Source organism: Bidens hawaiensis, unplaced genomic scaffold (assembly GCF_021521415.1).
Source record: "Bidens hawaiensis isolate Kalapana, Puna unplaced genomic scaffold, B.hawaiensis_p1.1 tig00031775_1, whole genome shotgun sequence".
Taxonomy (NCBI): Eukaryota; Viridiplantae; Streptophyta; class Magnoliopsida; order Asterales; family Asteraceae; genus Bidens; species Bidens hawaiensis.
The window spans coordinates 86,027-102,876 of NW_027495370.1; the positions used below are offsets into that span (position 1 = coordinate 86,027).

The window sequence follows — 16,850 nt, forward strand, 5'->3', positions numbered from 1 at the left end:
CAATCTTTCATTGGTGTTGGATCATCGACAAACCACTTATGACTTAACGGTTTACAAATCGGTTTCAAACCTTCTGGTCACAAACCTATCAAAATCGGTTTGTATAGCTTTGAATTTTCTCCCTGAAAGTCGGTTTAGACCAAACGGACTTTACTTTCTATTGCAACCAAACGGTTTTACAACTGATTCGGTTTCACCCAAAACCAATTTGCACAAATTGTATTATGTTTAGGTAGATAACGTCAATCTAATACAGTAATGCTTTATTTTCTAAATTTGTTTTATGTCCGTTTTGGATATTCCACTTTGTTAATGTTGCTTTAAAGTGTAATCTAGTCTAACATGTATTTAAATGTTACAAATGTCACATTGAGTTAATAGATTGATTAGATGAACATGTGACAATAATCTAAATGACACAAGGGCTAGTAACTTAGTAAGTAGATTATACCAACAAAGTGTTAGTTTATCAATTTAACTTGGTCTTAGCTCTAGCTTGGCCCATAATCCTAATCCGCCCTATTTCCGGTTCCATATGAAAGCTACTTCCTTCCACCAATACTGGTTCAAGTACATAATCGATTTTGAAAAAAGCGGTTTTGTCCACCTCTGGGCTCCAGCTAACATTGCGGCCCAACTTAATTTTAAGCCCAATCCAATCGGCCCAACATATTTGAGGAAGAACATAACATAGTTTGAGATTGCTTCTTTAAAATGCTTATTGCTTTTTGGAGATGCAAAATATCCAAAATGCCCCTCCAAAAACACCTAAAATTGATGCTTTTAGGTGCTTTTGGAGGGGCATTTTAAACATTTTGCCTCTCCAAAAAGCAATAAGCATTTTAAAGAAGCAATCCAAACACCACGTGCCAGGATCCATAATATAGCTTACCTCACTCATAAATCATAATTAACACAATCAACTTCATTCAAATATCCCACGATCAAACAACTTCATTCAAGGATCTCTTCTTTACACTTCGGAGAATATTAAATCAAATCGAATAAATCAAATTGTTTCTAAAACTGTTCAAGAAGCCATCAAACCCCAGGTTTATTTCTTAAACCCTTTTTTAATTTCTATGTATTCATGCATTATAGTTTTCCCCAATGCCTTGACATAATATTATGTCATGTAGACAAATTAACCGAAATTAACCATAACAATGGTTAAGTGTATTTGATTAACCGCCTTTTCGGTTATGGTTACGCTTAATGTGTATTCGTTAACCAGACTAATCGAAACCGAATCAAATCTTGTATTATTTTTTGTTTTTTCCTTCAAAGTTTATACCTCTGTAACTAAACTTGGAACCCGTATATTTCAGCTTTGAATAATTGAGCTACAAACACTATAACCGACTATTTTAACTATAACAAAAAAAAATAAAAAATACTTGGACAATTACCAAAACCGATCCATGACCTATGGTTAACCGACCTGAACCGAACCGACTTTTCACACCTCTAAATAGATGTATAATGCATTGATGATAAACTATGTGTCATGCAGAGGCAAACAAAGTTAGTCCAAGATGAGAACCAATTAAAAATACGCATTAACGCATGTATCCTATCAACACAAACATGACTGAATCTAATAAAAAGAAAACGCAATCACCATGATTCACCTATAGTGGCCTTATGTATTATATTTGGACATGGCCCATAATATAATAAGTTGAATAGTTGATATCTGGGCCGACAAATTATTTGGCCATGCCAATGCCGCCCAGATCCAACGGCTGCAATTAAAATCTCATAACCCCACCTAAATTCAACGGCTAAAAATCACACACTTCGATAATATACACATTATTATAACATGTCACTCATTTCAAAAATCAGAAACAAAAAAAACCCTAAAAAAAGAGGTATTTTTTGATCTACACAAGAACCCTAATTCCAATTCTCCAATTCAATTCAATTCAACTCACTGATTCATGAAAGGAACCAAGCGGCTCGGCGTTTCGGAACCCACCGCAGATACCAATTCGTTTGTACGAATCCTAATTTAACTCCTTTTGTTTCAGCTTATGTAATTGTTAATTACTGAATTCAGCTCAATTTGATTGATTTTGTTGCCGATTGTATAATTTTAGCTGTTTTTTGATCAGAATTCAATTCTAGCATAATCTTGATCACTTGATTTTAGTTTTAGTTGTTGGTTTAAAGGTTAAAACTTTAAATTGTTTTTGTATTATTTTCAGAGTAAGAAACTTATGATGAGCCCCCAGGTTGATTTCCCGTGGGCTGTGTCGTCGGCTCAACCGAAAGCAATGGGTACTTCAGCGTTGGATATGCAACGGGCTGAATCGTCAAGACAACATGTGCGAGCTCTTAATAATCAATTTGCAAGGTATGTCATTTAATTTGAAACTTGCAGTTTCTTGATAGTTCAATTGACACGCAGTGTTGTAGAAATCGCTAGGAGCTAGTCGGGCGGTGGGGTAGGGACTAGTGATTAATCGGGATTAGTTGGATTGGAATTTTTATGTAAATTTTCAAATATACATATAAAGTTTTCAGTTTTGACTAAATAGCGATTAATCAGCCACTAGTCGGTGGGGTACTGACTAGCGATTAATCGGAGCTTAGGCAGGTTTTTACAACCATGTTTGATGCATTTTGTTTTGAATAATTTGTATTTTGATTATGTGCAGTTGGGTTCAATCTCAATTAAAGAACCACCCTGATGAACTTTGGGAAGACGGTGTTCGCGACTACCTTGCTCACGCCTCAAACATTTTGGTTCCGACCTAAACTCATAGATTAAGTTATATTTGCTATATGCTAGGAAAAATAATGTTTTAACATTTGTTGAATTTATTGATATAGGAGAAATTTAGTGACGTTGTTAACTGGCTAAAATCAAACTCACCAAAAAGTGAAAATTTGTTGGAGCCCGGATCACATGTTGCTCAGAAGAAACTTGTTGCCGAAAATAAGGAAATTGCAAATGTACCCCTACAAGAGAAAACACCAAACGCCCCCACGGCCCCACTTTCTGGGCCCACTACAATGTTTGCAACTTCGGGTTTTGCAAGCTCTTGGAGTAATAGTCAGTCCTCCTTTTCATTTGGTAGGTGTCGTTGACTTGTTTTCTGTTATTTTGATGACTTTTAGTGATATTGAGTTGGTATTTTATTTTCTTTTAGGTTTACCAAGTTCAGTTGGTGTAAAGGCAGATGCTTCAAAAGAGTCCTCTTTTTCGTTTGGTAGGTGTTGTTGACTTGTTTCCTGTTATTTTGACTTTCTATGACTTTTAGTTGTATTGAGTTGCTATTTTATTTCCTTTTAGGGTTACCTAATTCAGTTGGTGTAAAGCCGGATGCTTCAAAAGACGAAGAGGGCGGTAAGACAATACTTGTGATCTTTTATTATTTTGGAACATATTTTTGTGATCTTATCTAGTTTCATTTAATTAAATGTTATTTACTCAGATGGTCCCTGGGGTTTGCCCATATTCCAAGTTTGGTCCTTAAGTTTAAAAATTACATGTATGCTTCCCATTGTTTCTAAAATGCAATCCAAATGGTCCTTGAATAGACGGACATCTGTTTTTCCAGCTAAGGGTATTTTAGTCATTTCACATGCACTTAGATGGAAACTCCCATCCATTCCAAGGACCACACCACAGTTGGGAGCATACACATAATTTTTCAAGCTTAAGGGCCAAACTTGCAATATGGGAAAACCACAGGGACCATTGTTTCTAAAACGTAATACGTACGCTCCTTGGATTGGATGGGGTGTTAGTTTTACCAGTTCAGGGTAATTTAGTCATTTCACACGCGCTTAACTGGAAAAACTGAAGCTCATACATTTCAAGGGAGCATGCATTTAATTTCTTAAACTTTAGGACCAAACTTGCAAAATGGGCAAAAAGCAATAACCATAGGGACTATCCGAGTAATCAAAGTCTTTCACTAAAGTTATAATATGCAACAGATGATGAGGTTGAGCAGCCAAGTAGCCCATCTGTGAAGAAGACCGAAGAAACTGGCATCTTGGTGGTACATGAAGTCAAATGTAAGCTCTATATTAAGGTAATTATATACTTTTAGACATAAATACTATCTTTTTATAAGTAATACAAAAATTTTGCTAATTATATGGTCAATTTTGACTTTCTTTTTATCAGTCGACTGATCCAACAGATAAAGATTCATGGAAAGATAGAGGCACAGGAAAACTATCCATTAAATGCAAAGAAGGTGTTACCAAAGGCACTAAAGACTCCAAACCAACAATTCTTGTTAGAAACGATGTATGATTTTTTTTGTATAATAATATTATTTATGTTTGTTACTTTTGTATATGTTTAATAACATATTTTTGTATGTCATTTATGTCAGGTGGGAAGATTGCTGCTTAACGCATTATTATACCCGGGCATTAAAACAAACTTGCAAAAGAACTCAATTGTTGCTATTTTTCACACCGCGGTATGTTCATACTTTGTATCTGATAGGAATCATATGCTAGTTTTAGTCCTAATTGTCATTTGTCTATTTTGGGAGGAGGTTAGGTGTAATTATATTTCTATAAATAGGTATCAATAGCCAATAGGGAGAGGGGAGTATGTTTATGTTGAGTATGGCATTGCCATGGCTCCTGCTTATGCAGTGAGATAGGGCTAGGCCCGAAACTTGTAACCTTTACGTTTTCGTTAATACAATCATTCTTCCATCTTATCCCTATTATCCGACCTTCACTCTTCTCTAAATTCAATCTATAACATATCAAACCCTATCAGTATCCTTATCGCACATCTGTTTTTGGGGCTTAGAGGGTTTGATTGTATATAGGGGTCGAAATTTTGACACGACACGAACTGACCACGAAACAATGAATTTGGGTCAGTTTCAGGTTGACCCATTTATTTTTATGATTTTTCTTTAAAAATGTGTTTAATGGTATAACTTAAACTGATTGTTTTTTTTTTCAAAAGTTTAAAAGACAGAAAAGAGTATCATGGTTTATACTTTATGGTTTAAACCTAGTTGTGTTGTGCACATTTGTATTTTTTGTTCTAAAAGTCGTATATTTAGAGTATTAAGACCCAAAAAGCCACTCTGTAGCGAAAAAACTGAACCAAAACAAAAACTGTCAGCTTGGTTTTATGTTTTCATAAAAACCAAGTTATCTGTTCGGTTCCAGTTTTGCATATAATTAAAAACTAAAAACTGAACCGAACTAAATCTATGGATTTTCAATTTTTGTTTGAATGTTAAGTAATTTATAAGAATATAACAAATACTGTAATCCAAATATTTATCCCAAATGTGTAATAATCAACTAATCATTATTAACAAAAAGATTTAGGCCCAAATGATAAAACCGAACAATTTTATAAATCGATTTTTCAAAAAACTAAAATTTCTGGTTCGTGTTGGGTTTACCTGCCAACCCACAAAAATGACCCATTTAATACCCGTAAATTCATGTGTCCATTTTTTTCATAGGATGATAACGGGAGTGACAATAGCAAAGTAGTTGCAAGAACGTTTTTGATAAGGACTAAAAACGAGGAAGATCGGGACAAGCTCGCAGCAGCTATTAAAGAATATGCTCCTGCTGCATGAGTGTGTGACATGTGTCATCCTCTCATTGGTACACCATTAACCGAAAGCAAATGATGTGATTTTGTGGATGGGATACCCGTTAATCCTATAATGGGTGTGACCACGAAGACCAGTTATGAACCAGGTTAGCGGAATGGTGTGAGTTGAGGTCAGTTTATTTATTAATTTACAAGTTGGGGAATTCCCTCGTACATGTTGTCTGTATGGTACAAATCAGATGCGAAGATGTATTATCGATTATGATTTAATGCAATTAGAGAGCGTTTTCTCTTCTTACCATTGAAAAATACTTTTTGGTTTTATTGCGGTTGAGCTTGCAGAATTGAATGTAGGTGTCCTTTGCTATTGTTTATGTTATGTTCCGATAAAATATTTGACATGAATATAGAAAACAGTTATTACTGCGGCCGTGGAGTTAAAGATTGTTGATCAAATGGATGGATGGGTGTATGTAATTTACAGTAAGCATAGGTATCTCTTCCATCTCCTTTAGATATCATTCCTTATGGACCCCTATCCATCTCCATACATTCATGTGTTAATATCATGCTTCTAATAAAATCTAACACCTTTCTTGAAATGAAGAAACTTTAGCTTTCATGGAATCAGATCTCTTTCACTGAGGATAATAATATCCATGGCATATCCTATTTCTTCAATTGTCTATAAGTCAAAACAAACACACATATATATGCATCAAGTTATGAACTTTCAAAGCAGGATCATGCACAAACACAAGCTCACAAACACTAATGTTCGGTTTTACAGTCTGATAAGCAAATTAGTTATAGGGTTTCCCTCCCTTGGCAGTTAAATACTCGTGTTAAAGAAATACTCGTTTTGATCTTGAATCAAGACGTTTTAATCTTTGGATCTACAAGATTTTAACCGCCAAAGGAGAGTTGCCCTGTGACTACTTTGTTTACAATCAAGAATGCCAGTTCGTGTCAAGCTTGTTCGATACATGTCTTGCAGAATCAAAGGTATGATGAAATATTTTGATAAAATCGGGGCTTTGTGTATGGCAACTTGTATTCTATATGGCGGTATCTTGTAACACTATCCATTGAAAATAAGGGTATGTATTATGGTGTACATTTCGGAAATGAAAATGATACATAAAAGCATGTTAAAAACGAAGAAAAATGTGTTAAACTTTGTTTAATTAAATATGCATTTTAGTGACCACATGTCCATTAATCTCCATACAAACTCAAGAAATTTCATAAGCCTAAAGTGAAGTATTCTTGCCATTGATGGTAATACCAAATAATGTTCAATGGTTGTGTTAAGTTTTACCTCCCACACACAAACACGGTCCATTTACCCCCCACCCCCAAAAAAAAAAAAAAAATCTTCTGACCACTTTTTCATATGATGATAATGGGAGTGACAACGAGTTGTTGCAAGAACGTTTTTGATAAGGACAAAAAGAGGAGGACCGAGGCAAACTTGCAGCTGCTATTCAAGAATATAATGTGTTATCCTCTCATTGGTACATCATTAACCGAAAGCAATTGATCTGGTTTTGTGGATGGGTTAATCATTAATGCTATAATGGCTATGAACATGAGACCGGCTATGAACATGAGACCGGCTATGAACGGGGTCATTTATTTTACAATGTAGAGACACAAAGATGTACTGTCGATTGTGGTTTAACTGTGGTTTGTTAGAATAATCAAATCTTAGTTTTATGACTTTATCATAAGTTTCATTAATTTTTATTACTTGTATTATAAATTATATCCTAGGTGTGATAGTTATAGGGAGTTAAGTTAGTTAATTGGTTGTTATTGGCGGTATAACTAACGATGATGGTAGTTACTGTTAACCAACAGCTAGTTTGTGTGTATAAATACTTGCAAACTCTTTATTTGTAATACATATGTGTGTGCGAATACCAATGTGAACGTCCCTCCGAATCGTTCTCCACATATCCCTGCATATTCACTTGCAGGATGAATCCGATTTCATTCATTTGTTCTATGTTTATTGTTAGTACATAATAAGTCCCAATCCGAATCGAATCTCTTGATCATACAAAGATCCTGGTGGTGCAGAAACTGTGTGTGCTGGAGGTGATCTCGATGCAGGAGTAAAGATGGAAGTAGTTGGAGAAAATGGAGTGAATAATGGTGTGATCAAGACCGATGTTTGTAGGTTGATAATCAAGGCAACAAGGTAAGTGCAAGAATAATAATAGTATGTGTAGATGCAGAAGTGAAGAAAATGAAGCGATGCAAGTATGATGGACGAAGGTGAGTTATCGATGAAAGAGCAAAGTTGTTGAGGCAACAATCAAAGAACACACATCAACCAAAGATTATCATAAAGCCTTGATCAAGGAAGAGATTGTTGAAATAATCAAGTCTTAGTTTTATCATAACTTTTATTGTTATTATTTGTATTATAAATTATATCCTAGGTAAGGTAGTTATGGTAGTTTAAGTTAGTTAAATGGCGGCTATTGCCATTTTTAATAACCATGATGGTAGTTACCGCTCCATAAATTAGTTTGTGTCTACATATACTTGTATACTCTTTGATGTGCTAAAAGTAGTCTAATAATTATTAACTAAATTAAGCTAATCTAGACACTAAGTAATACTCTAGACTCTCTAAAACTCGACTAAACTACTAACCGGCAGGTGAACCGATCGACTCTAGTAAAGCTAAGTAAGTCCGGATATCGAACCCACGAGATTCTTTAAATTACGTATATTAACTAATTAGACTCAACTGACTCACACAACTATTAATTATTATTAATATAATAGGGGGTTTGAAAGTAATTAAATATTAAACTAATAAATTAACTAATTAAGAAAATTAAGTAAAATAAACAAAAAGACAATTTTAATTGATTTAAATAAGATGATGGTGAAAAACCACCTAGGCTAGAATCCCCAAAGTTTCAGTTATCAATTATTAGGAAAATACTTGTTATGGAATTGAGATCATAAAATAATCACTTAACAGAAAACCCGAACAGGACCCCTGACCCTTCAAGAAGACAGCTATGGATTTCTATTAAGTTCTTAAAACCACCAATTTTAATATTAGACTTCCTTACAGTTATCTAATTAATTATGAACGAGTACCTTTAAACGACAACCTACCTTACAGCGCGGAAATCAAAGGTAGTTTAATAAATTCATTCGACTCAATAGACAAAGTTGAAAAGTCAAACCTAGACGGACTCCTTACGAAGAACTAAGTCTAACAATCTTAATCAACAACGACCTATCAAATAATCTATCACTTTACAGCTTTTTAGATTAGCAGCGCACTTTTATTTATTTAATTAATAATATTGTTTCTATGATCTTATTATAAATCAATCACAAACTAGTCAAGAACACACAGTAAGGGGGTGTTTGTTTTTTCTTCAAACATCTTCAAGGGAGCTAATGTCTGCAGGCGCGCAGACATTACCCTTGAAGACTGTTTGTTTTTTTTCTTAAAACAGATCTGAAGTTATCTTCTTTCATCTTAAAAGAAAAGCAAGGAAATCTTGCTTAAAACATCTTCACAAAAAAACCTTTGCAGCCACCCTCTCATCCACTGCTCCTACCACCGTCCGCCAACACCACCACCCACCGTACGCCGCCACCACCACCCCCGTACCCCGCCGCCACCGTCCACCACCATCCACCGCCACCACCACCGTCCACCACCCACCATCCATCACCACCACCGTCCACCACCCACCATCCATCACCACCACCGTCCGCCACCACCACCACCATCCATCACCGCCACCACCACCATCCATCACCCACCACCACCACCATCCATCACCGCCACCACCACCACCATCCATCACCGCCACCACCACCGTCCACCACCCACCATCCATCACCACCACCGTCCACCACCCACCATCCATCACCACCACCGTCCGCCACCACCACCACCATCCATCACCACCACCGTCCACCACCCACCATCCATCACCACCACCATCCATCACCACCACCACCATCCATCACCGCCACCACCACCATCCATCACCCACCACCACCACCATCCATCACCACCACCGTCCACCACCAACCAAAACCATCCATCACCACCACCCATTGTCCACCACCACCATCCACCGCCACTACCCACCGTCCGCCGCCACTACCACCATCCACCACCACCACCTTCCACCACCCACCAAAACCAAATCGGCATGGCAAGCAAAGACTAAAAACTAGATGTAACTTGAATAAATGACTTCTATCTTGTGAGATAAGTTTGACAGTTATGCAGACAGTATCAGCTTATAAAAACAAACAGTCTTATATTTTCAGCTTGCAGATCTTCAGACCACATCTTCAGTTGCAGACATGAAAACAGATGAAATCAGCTTGCAGACAGTTTATGTCTGCAAAAACAAACAGCACCTAAATGACCTAACAGAATCCTATTATATGAAAGACAATCACCAAGGAAACTGTGAAACAATAAAACTCATCAAATAAAACCAAGCACTCATATGCATCGAATAAAAAATATTAAACTTTTTACTAATTCATAAAGCCATAACGAAAAGCAAACTCCAAATAAAATCAAAATTCAACAAAGGTTCATCACAAGCCTAGGCAGTCTAATAAATTTAGCCTAACATTTTAAAATCAAAGAAACAAAAATAATTAAATTCAACAACCAAGCTCATAATTAAAATAATAAATTCAAACCGAATATTGATGATGCTTGGTTGGGTAGGTGTTGAACCAACGTTATATGCTCGAACCAAAAGCTTTATCTTTTCTTATAAAAATCATTCTTGCGATTGACTCTTCCAACTTGCTCCAGACGCTAAAAGTCTCTCATTATCGGGCGTCCCCCCCCCCCCCCTTTGTTCAATAATTGGCTTTTTATAAAACAATTCTGCCGACATAACAACTCCCTTTACGTGACCTAATACAATCACGGCCCAAATTTAAGTTTCTGTTTCTGCTAGCCCATTTATATAACAGCCCAATTTCCTTTATATTTATTTTCTCTCTCAATATTATTGGGTTAAAAACATTGTTTCCCCATGTGTGTTTAATGAAACCAACTTAACTTTCAAATGTCAGATGTCCAATATATTCATGCGCATACATGTGTTCAGTTTAATTATGAACTCTTGATTTTGAAGCTAAACATCCAGCACTACATGGAAGATAAATAAATAATAAAAACTCAACAGTAGACACATTGATATTAAAGCCACACCAACGTGAAAATGATTAATATTAAAAGTAACATTAATAGTAATAACATATAATGTATACTCTATAATTGTTGATTTGTTTATTGCTTTTAAGTTTAGTAAAAGTACCCAAGTTTAGCTTATTATCTCTTCAAACTTTAAAAACCCACATATGAGCCAACTAAGAATAATTTCATTAAAAACAAGGCTCAAAATATACTTAAAAGTATAGGAAATATTTATATAATAATATGTATATTTTAGACCATATCACTCTTCATTTGTAGAACATATGTGTGTGTGTGTAAATAATGAAGTGAGATCATATATCCTTGCATATTTACTTGAAGGTTGAATTAAATTTCATTCCATCTTTAACAGAGACTTGAGTTTTATGGGGCCGCGTTTAATGCAAAGACTCACCCACCATCTCAACTTTTAGTTAGTTCATTCTTGCAGCCAATTACACTCTTGAAGTTCTCATCGATGGCACTGATTGTCTGATTCGATTCATGTTCACGTGTATGTAATCTTGGAGTTTTTCATTTTGCAACGTGTTTCATTAACAATATTATACAACATACATCCCATACGAATAAAGATGTATCCTTATTATATATCTGTTATTAATATTTTAATCAAATAGTATAAATTTTCCCTAATGAGTACTTGTGTTTTTGCACACAATGATCAAAGCCTTAGTTTCCGATAACCACACGCTTGACCGCATGTATGGTACAAACCCTGGGGCTACCGGGCTTAGTGTTTTCCTGCATGCACCTGTGACCTATTTGAAATATTATTTATAACAGAGAGTGAATTTCTTCTTGTAATCCATGTAAATGAAGAATTAACGGTTGTATATGTTGGAAAATTTGATAATGTGAATGAAAATTCATTAAAACTATTAATATTAAATTCATGGGATTACTCCAAAAAATAGTAACCAACTTTGAAAGTTGTTTCAATCAGGTCACTGATAAAAACATTTGTTCCGATCAGGTCATTAAATTTTCATTTTTGTTCTAATCCTAAATATTTTACCTGGATAGCAGGTAATCTACGTTTTTTTTTTATTTTTCAATGTTTTTACTTTGCATAATAACTTTTAAAGGTTGCGAAAATTTGTAAAAATACGAAATATAATTTTAAAATTCCAAAAATTTTCAAAAAAAGTTCGGAAAAATTGCAATAAATTGCAAAAATTGAAAAAAAAATAAAAAATGTTCAAAACGGGTCGGAACGGGTTAGGGTCAATAGGTTCGGGTTAGAACGGATCAAGGTCGGAACCAGTCAAAACAGGTTTCGGGTCAGTTTTTTTTTGGACTCACGAATCAGCGCGTTTTCAACACGTTACAGCTCATTTTAACAGCAAAATCTCGTTTAAGCGATTTTTTTCAGTTCGTTTCAGCACTTAACAGCTCGTTTAAGCGATTTTTCAGTCCGTTTCAGTACCTAACAGCTCGTTATAGCGATTTTTGAGTTCGTTTCAGCACCAAACAGCTCGTTTAAGCGATTTTTGAGTTCGTTTCAGCAACCGAACAACTTGTTTAAGCGATATTTTAGTTCGTTTCTGCACCTAACAGCCTGTTTAAGCTATTTTTCAGCTTGTTTCAGCACCTAACAGCTCGTTTAAGCGATGTTTCAGCTCGTTTCAGCACCTAACAACTCGTTTATGCGATTTTCAGCTCGTTTCAGCACTTAAGCGATTTTTCAGCTCGTTTCAGCATCTAACAGCTCGTTTAGCGATTTTTCAGCTCATTTCAGCACGTAATAGCTCGTTTAAGCGAATTTTCAGTTTGTTTCAGCACCTAAACGCGCTTAAACAAGCTGAAAAATTGCTTAAACGAGCTGTTAGGTGCTGAAAACAGCTAAAAATCGCTTAAACGAGCTGTTAGATGCTGAAACGAACTGAAAAATCGCTTAAAACGAGCTGTTAGGTGCTGAAACGAACTGAAAAATCGAAAATTGCTTAAACGAGCTATTAAGTGCTGAAACGAACTGAAAAAATCGCTTAAATGAGCTTTTACTGTTAAAACGAGTTGTAACGTGTTGAAAACGAGCTGATTCGTTGGTAAAAAAAACTGACCCGCAACCCGTTTTGACCCGTTCTAACCCGAACCTGTTGACTCTAACCCGTTCCGACCCGTTTTGAACATTTTTTTTTCCAATTTTTGTTATTTATTGCAATTTTCCGAATTTTTTTTGAAAATTTTCGGAAATTTAAAATTATATTTCGTAATTTTACTAATTTTTGCAACATTTAAAAGTTATTATGCAAAATAAAAACATTGAAAAATTAAAAAAAAACCTAGATTACCTGTTATCCAGGTAAAATATCTAGGATTAGAACAAAAATGAAAGTTCAATGACTTGATTGAAACAAAAGTTTTTATCAGTGACCTGATTGGAACAACTTTCAAAGTTAGTTACTATTCAATGGAGTAATCCCTAAATTGATTATGTCACTTATTTGATTTATTAGAATTTATATTAATATTGAATTCTTCATACGGTGAAATGAATTTGATTAGCTTTTATTACACTTTATGTCTCTAATTGAATTTCTAATTAAGAGAGATTCTTCACCATCCATAAATCTTATACATGGTAGGCTATGTGCCTCATTTTTAGAATGTTAGAAAGGTATTAGCTTGAAAATATAAAAAAAAATGTATGCATACATGAAGAATTCTTGGTGAAGAAGAAAGTTTTGAAGACCCATATGTAGAGAACCTATAGAGATGAGTTTCTCTATTCGATTCCTACCTTTCATTCCTTTTATGTTTTCCACAAGTTCTAACACTAAAATTTACCTGATGTAACCTTGGGCGCGTGGACATCTTCGGCAGTACAAACTGCTTCGACTGTTGTACCCTGGGAGACATACGCGTTATCTTACGTAGAGGCGCGAAATTTGTTTTAAGGGAAGTGTGTTGAACACATGCCTCAACCTCAATCATCAAATTTAGTTTGTTCATTGTTGTAGTCAAGAGACTATTAGAAGACCTTATTGTGGCAAAAATTAGACAATCTATCTTTTTAAGTTCTTGTCAAGGAGATTACAAGAAGATATTGCTAAAAAACAAGTTGAAGTTATCATTTGAAGAGAGCTTGGTTGGAATCATTTAACATAATTGTTATATTCTTTCATTATTTATTTTAGTTTGTGTTACGGTATGTGTACTACTTACTTTCATGTAATAACGAGAGTATCGTTATTATTAGTATTAATTTTAATATAAAAAGTGTCCCATATTGCTACAATCTTAAAACAGATTTCGCGCCTCTATATAAGATAACACGTCTATCTCCTAGGGTACAACAGCCGAAGTAGTTTGTACTGCCGGAGATGTCCACGCGCCCGAGGTTACATCAGGTAAATTTTAGTGTTAGAACTTGTGGAAAACATAAAAGGAATGAAAGGTAGGAATCGAATAGAGAAACTCATCTCTATAGATTCTCTACATATGGGTCTTCAAAACTTTCTTCTTCACTAAGAACTTTTCATGTATGCATACATTTTTTTTTGTATTTTCAAGCTAATACCTTTCTAGCATTCTAAAAATAAGGCACATAGCCTACCATGTATAAGAGTTATGGATGGTGAAGAATCTCTCTTAATTAGAAATTCAATTAGAGACAAAGTCTAATAAAAACTAATCAAATTCATAAAGAGCTCTACTTAAGAGTTTTTCATGTATTAATTGTATTAAACTAACCATAAACTAACCAAAATTTCTAAGAATAATATTAATTGTATTAATTAGCATTAGTGGGAAAGTTTACTCGGGTTAGTGGGGAGATAATAAATAAAGTAAGAGTTAGAATGGGCCGGGCTAGTGTTGGCTAATAGATATGGGTTATGGAATTGGGAAGGAAGGAAGAGACCATGGGCTTAAGCCCATGATCCATAATTATATAAACCTTAATTCCCATTTTCCATTCATTTCACACATATTTCATACACCACCCAAAACACACACTTAGCTCTCTCTCATCCTACTCTCTCTCTCTAGCGGAAACCAATAAGAAGAAGAAGTGATTTCCGACCCGAGGTAATGATAGTGTGATTTTGTTTATACAAACCCGTTAGATTTAGCCACGAAACGACGAGCCGACACCGTTAAACCATTGAAGTCACAAGATCCGGGTGGAATCGGGTATAAACCGAACCTAAGATGAGCTTAGGGGTCACTTTAGCTCAGATCTGGATCGAACGGGACGAAAAACGGTGAAAACGGTGGCGAAACGGCTGAGATATCGTTTTTCCGGTGATATCCCGGTTTTCCGGCGAATGCGGCGCCGGAGTTGGGTGTACAAGGTAAGGATGTCAGGGAATGTTCTCTGACATTCTGACCTAACCCTAGTTCGTTAGCGGTAACTTGACGAAATAGAAGGCAATTCGTTAATCCATTTCGTTAAGAGGAAGTAACGAACTAGAAGCAGTTCGTTACGTCATTCGTTAAGGATAAGTAACGAAGAAGCTCCAATTCGTTAAGGAGGATGACGAACTAGAACCAGCTAACGAATTAAGCTAGCGAATTAGGCAGCGAAGCAGCTCGACCCCAGCCAGGGGCTCTGCCCCTTGGACCCTGCTAGGGGCTGCCGCCCCTAGACCCCGCTGCCAGGGGCGCTGCCCCCGGACCCCCCTTTCATTGTGGGTTGTAGTTGAACTAGAAAATTCAATATGGATAGAAATAGTTAATTGATATGTGTAATCGTAACCGAGTTCAGGTGAGTTTCTAGCCCCAATTCCTTGTTATGTTTTCGGGGCTGTGTGCATACTCGATGTGAAGTGTGAATACACTTACCTTAAGTGGTAAGTGTATGCTATAGAAGTCATACGAGGTAGCTATTATATAATGTTTGTCGATGCGTGAACGATCTTCGGATATTGCACGTATCGCCAAGGATAGTGATTGCCAAGTGGTTGTTAGTGTGTACGAATGCTATGATGTGACTTGCTTATTATGTAAATGATGTAATGATATGAAGTGTGTTGTAGACAAGTAGAGGTAGGGAGTGTTAGAAGTGGCAAGAGTCTAGTAAGAGTGTTAGTGGCATGACGATAGTATGTGGTAGGGTAAGCCTATACGTGACTTCGTTATTAAAATGGCAAAGTGGCATAACGTATACGTTATTAAAGTGGCAAAGTGGCATAACGTCATTCGTTATTAAAGTGGTTAAGTGGTAGGGGTAAATAAGAGGTTAAGTGGTAAGGTGAGCAGGTCAGATAGTGGGCTACGTGTCTTCGGATACGTATATGATGCTGTAGTGCTTGTATGATAAGTTGCTTGATTAACTAGAACTCACTCAGCGTAGCTGATTTTTAGTACGCACGCAGGTGAGCTGATTGTAGAGTTACATGAGGATGACACATGGCATGGATTGAACGGCTGGCATCTGAAGAAAGAAGAAAAGATGTTTTAAATATAATGTTTTGTGTTATGGTATCAAAGAAAAGAATTAATGTTTTGTAATAAACGGTTAAAGTTTTTATATTCCGCGAAAATTTGATTAACTCTGATTTGTAGAACTGTGTTTATGAGTAAATCCGACGCTAAAGTAGGGCTACCGGGAACGGGCCTTACATTTCACCATATGAAGAATTCAATATTAATATAAATTCTAATAAATCAAACAAGTGACATAAAGAATTTAATATTAATAATTTAATAAATCTCCATTCACATTATCCAATTTTCCAATAGTATATTTACGACCTATTTGTTAAATAACATACGGCCTATTTGTTAAATAACATGCGGAAAAGATCCTAGAAAGTCAAAAAAAGATGGGTTGAAGGGATGAGAATCACTAAGACTGGGCTGTTTGGTTAATTCAGATCTAAATGAGTCAGATTTGAATGAACATCTGTTCCATTCAGCAACAACAATAAGTTTGAATAATTCAGACATAATTTTAACTAATTCAGATGTTTTTCTGTTTGCACTCAAACAGTCTGAAGTCTGAATGAATCAGATGTTTACATCTGAATGGTTCCATTCAGATGTAAACAAACAGCCCGATGATTCAATCACTTCATTGTTTTAACGGCTTATTTTAAA

General features: G+C 35.7%; 1 protein-coding gene across 1 annotated transcript; it reads left to right on the plus strand.

Moving 5' to 3' along the window:
- The first annotated feature begins 1,859 nt into the window (after positions 1 to 1,859).
- On the plus strand, positions 1,860 to 5,881 carry LOC143582536 (uncharacterized). The gene is made up of 10 exons (XM_077065071.1): positions 1,860 to 2,000; positions 2,211 to 2,359; positions 2,664 to 2,751; positions 2,839 to 3,082; positions 3,159 to 3,218; positions 3,302 to 3,355; positions 3,952 to 4,049; positions 4,145 to 4,270; positions 4,359 to 4,448; positions 5,469 to 5,881. The coding sequence occupies exons 1-10, from the start codon at positions 1,944 to 1,946 to the stop codon at positions 5,586 to 5,588; spliced, it is 1,086 nt and encodes a 361-aa protein (XP_076921186.1). The 5' UTR covers positions 1,860 to 1,943; the 3' UTR covers positions 5,589 to 5,881.
- The last annotated feature ends 10,969 nt before the right edge of the window (positions 5,882 to 16,850 follow it).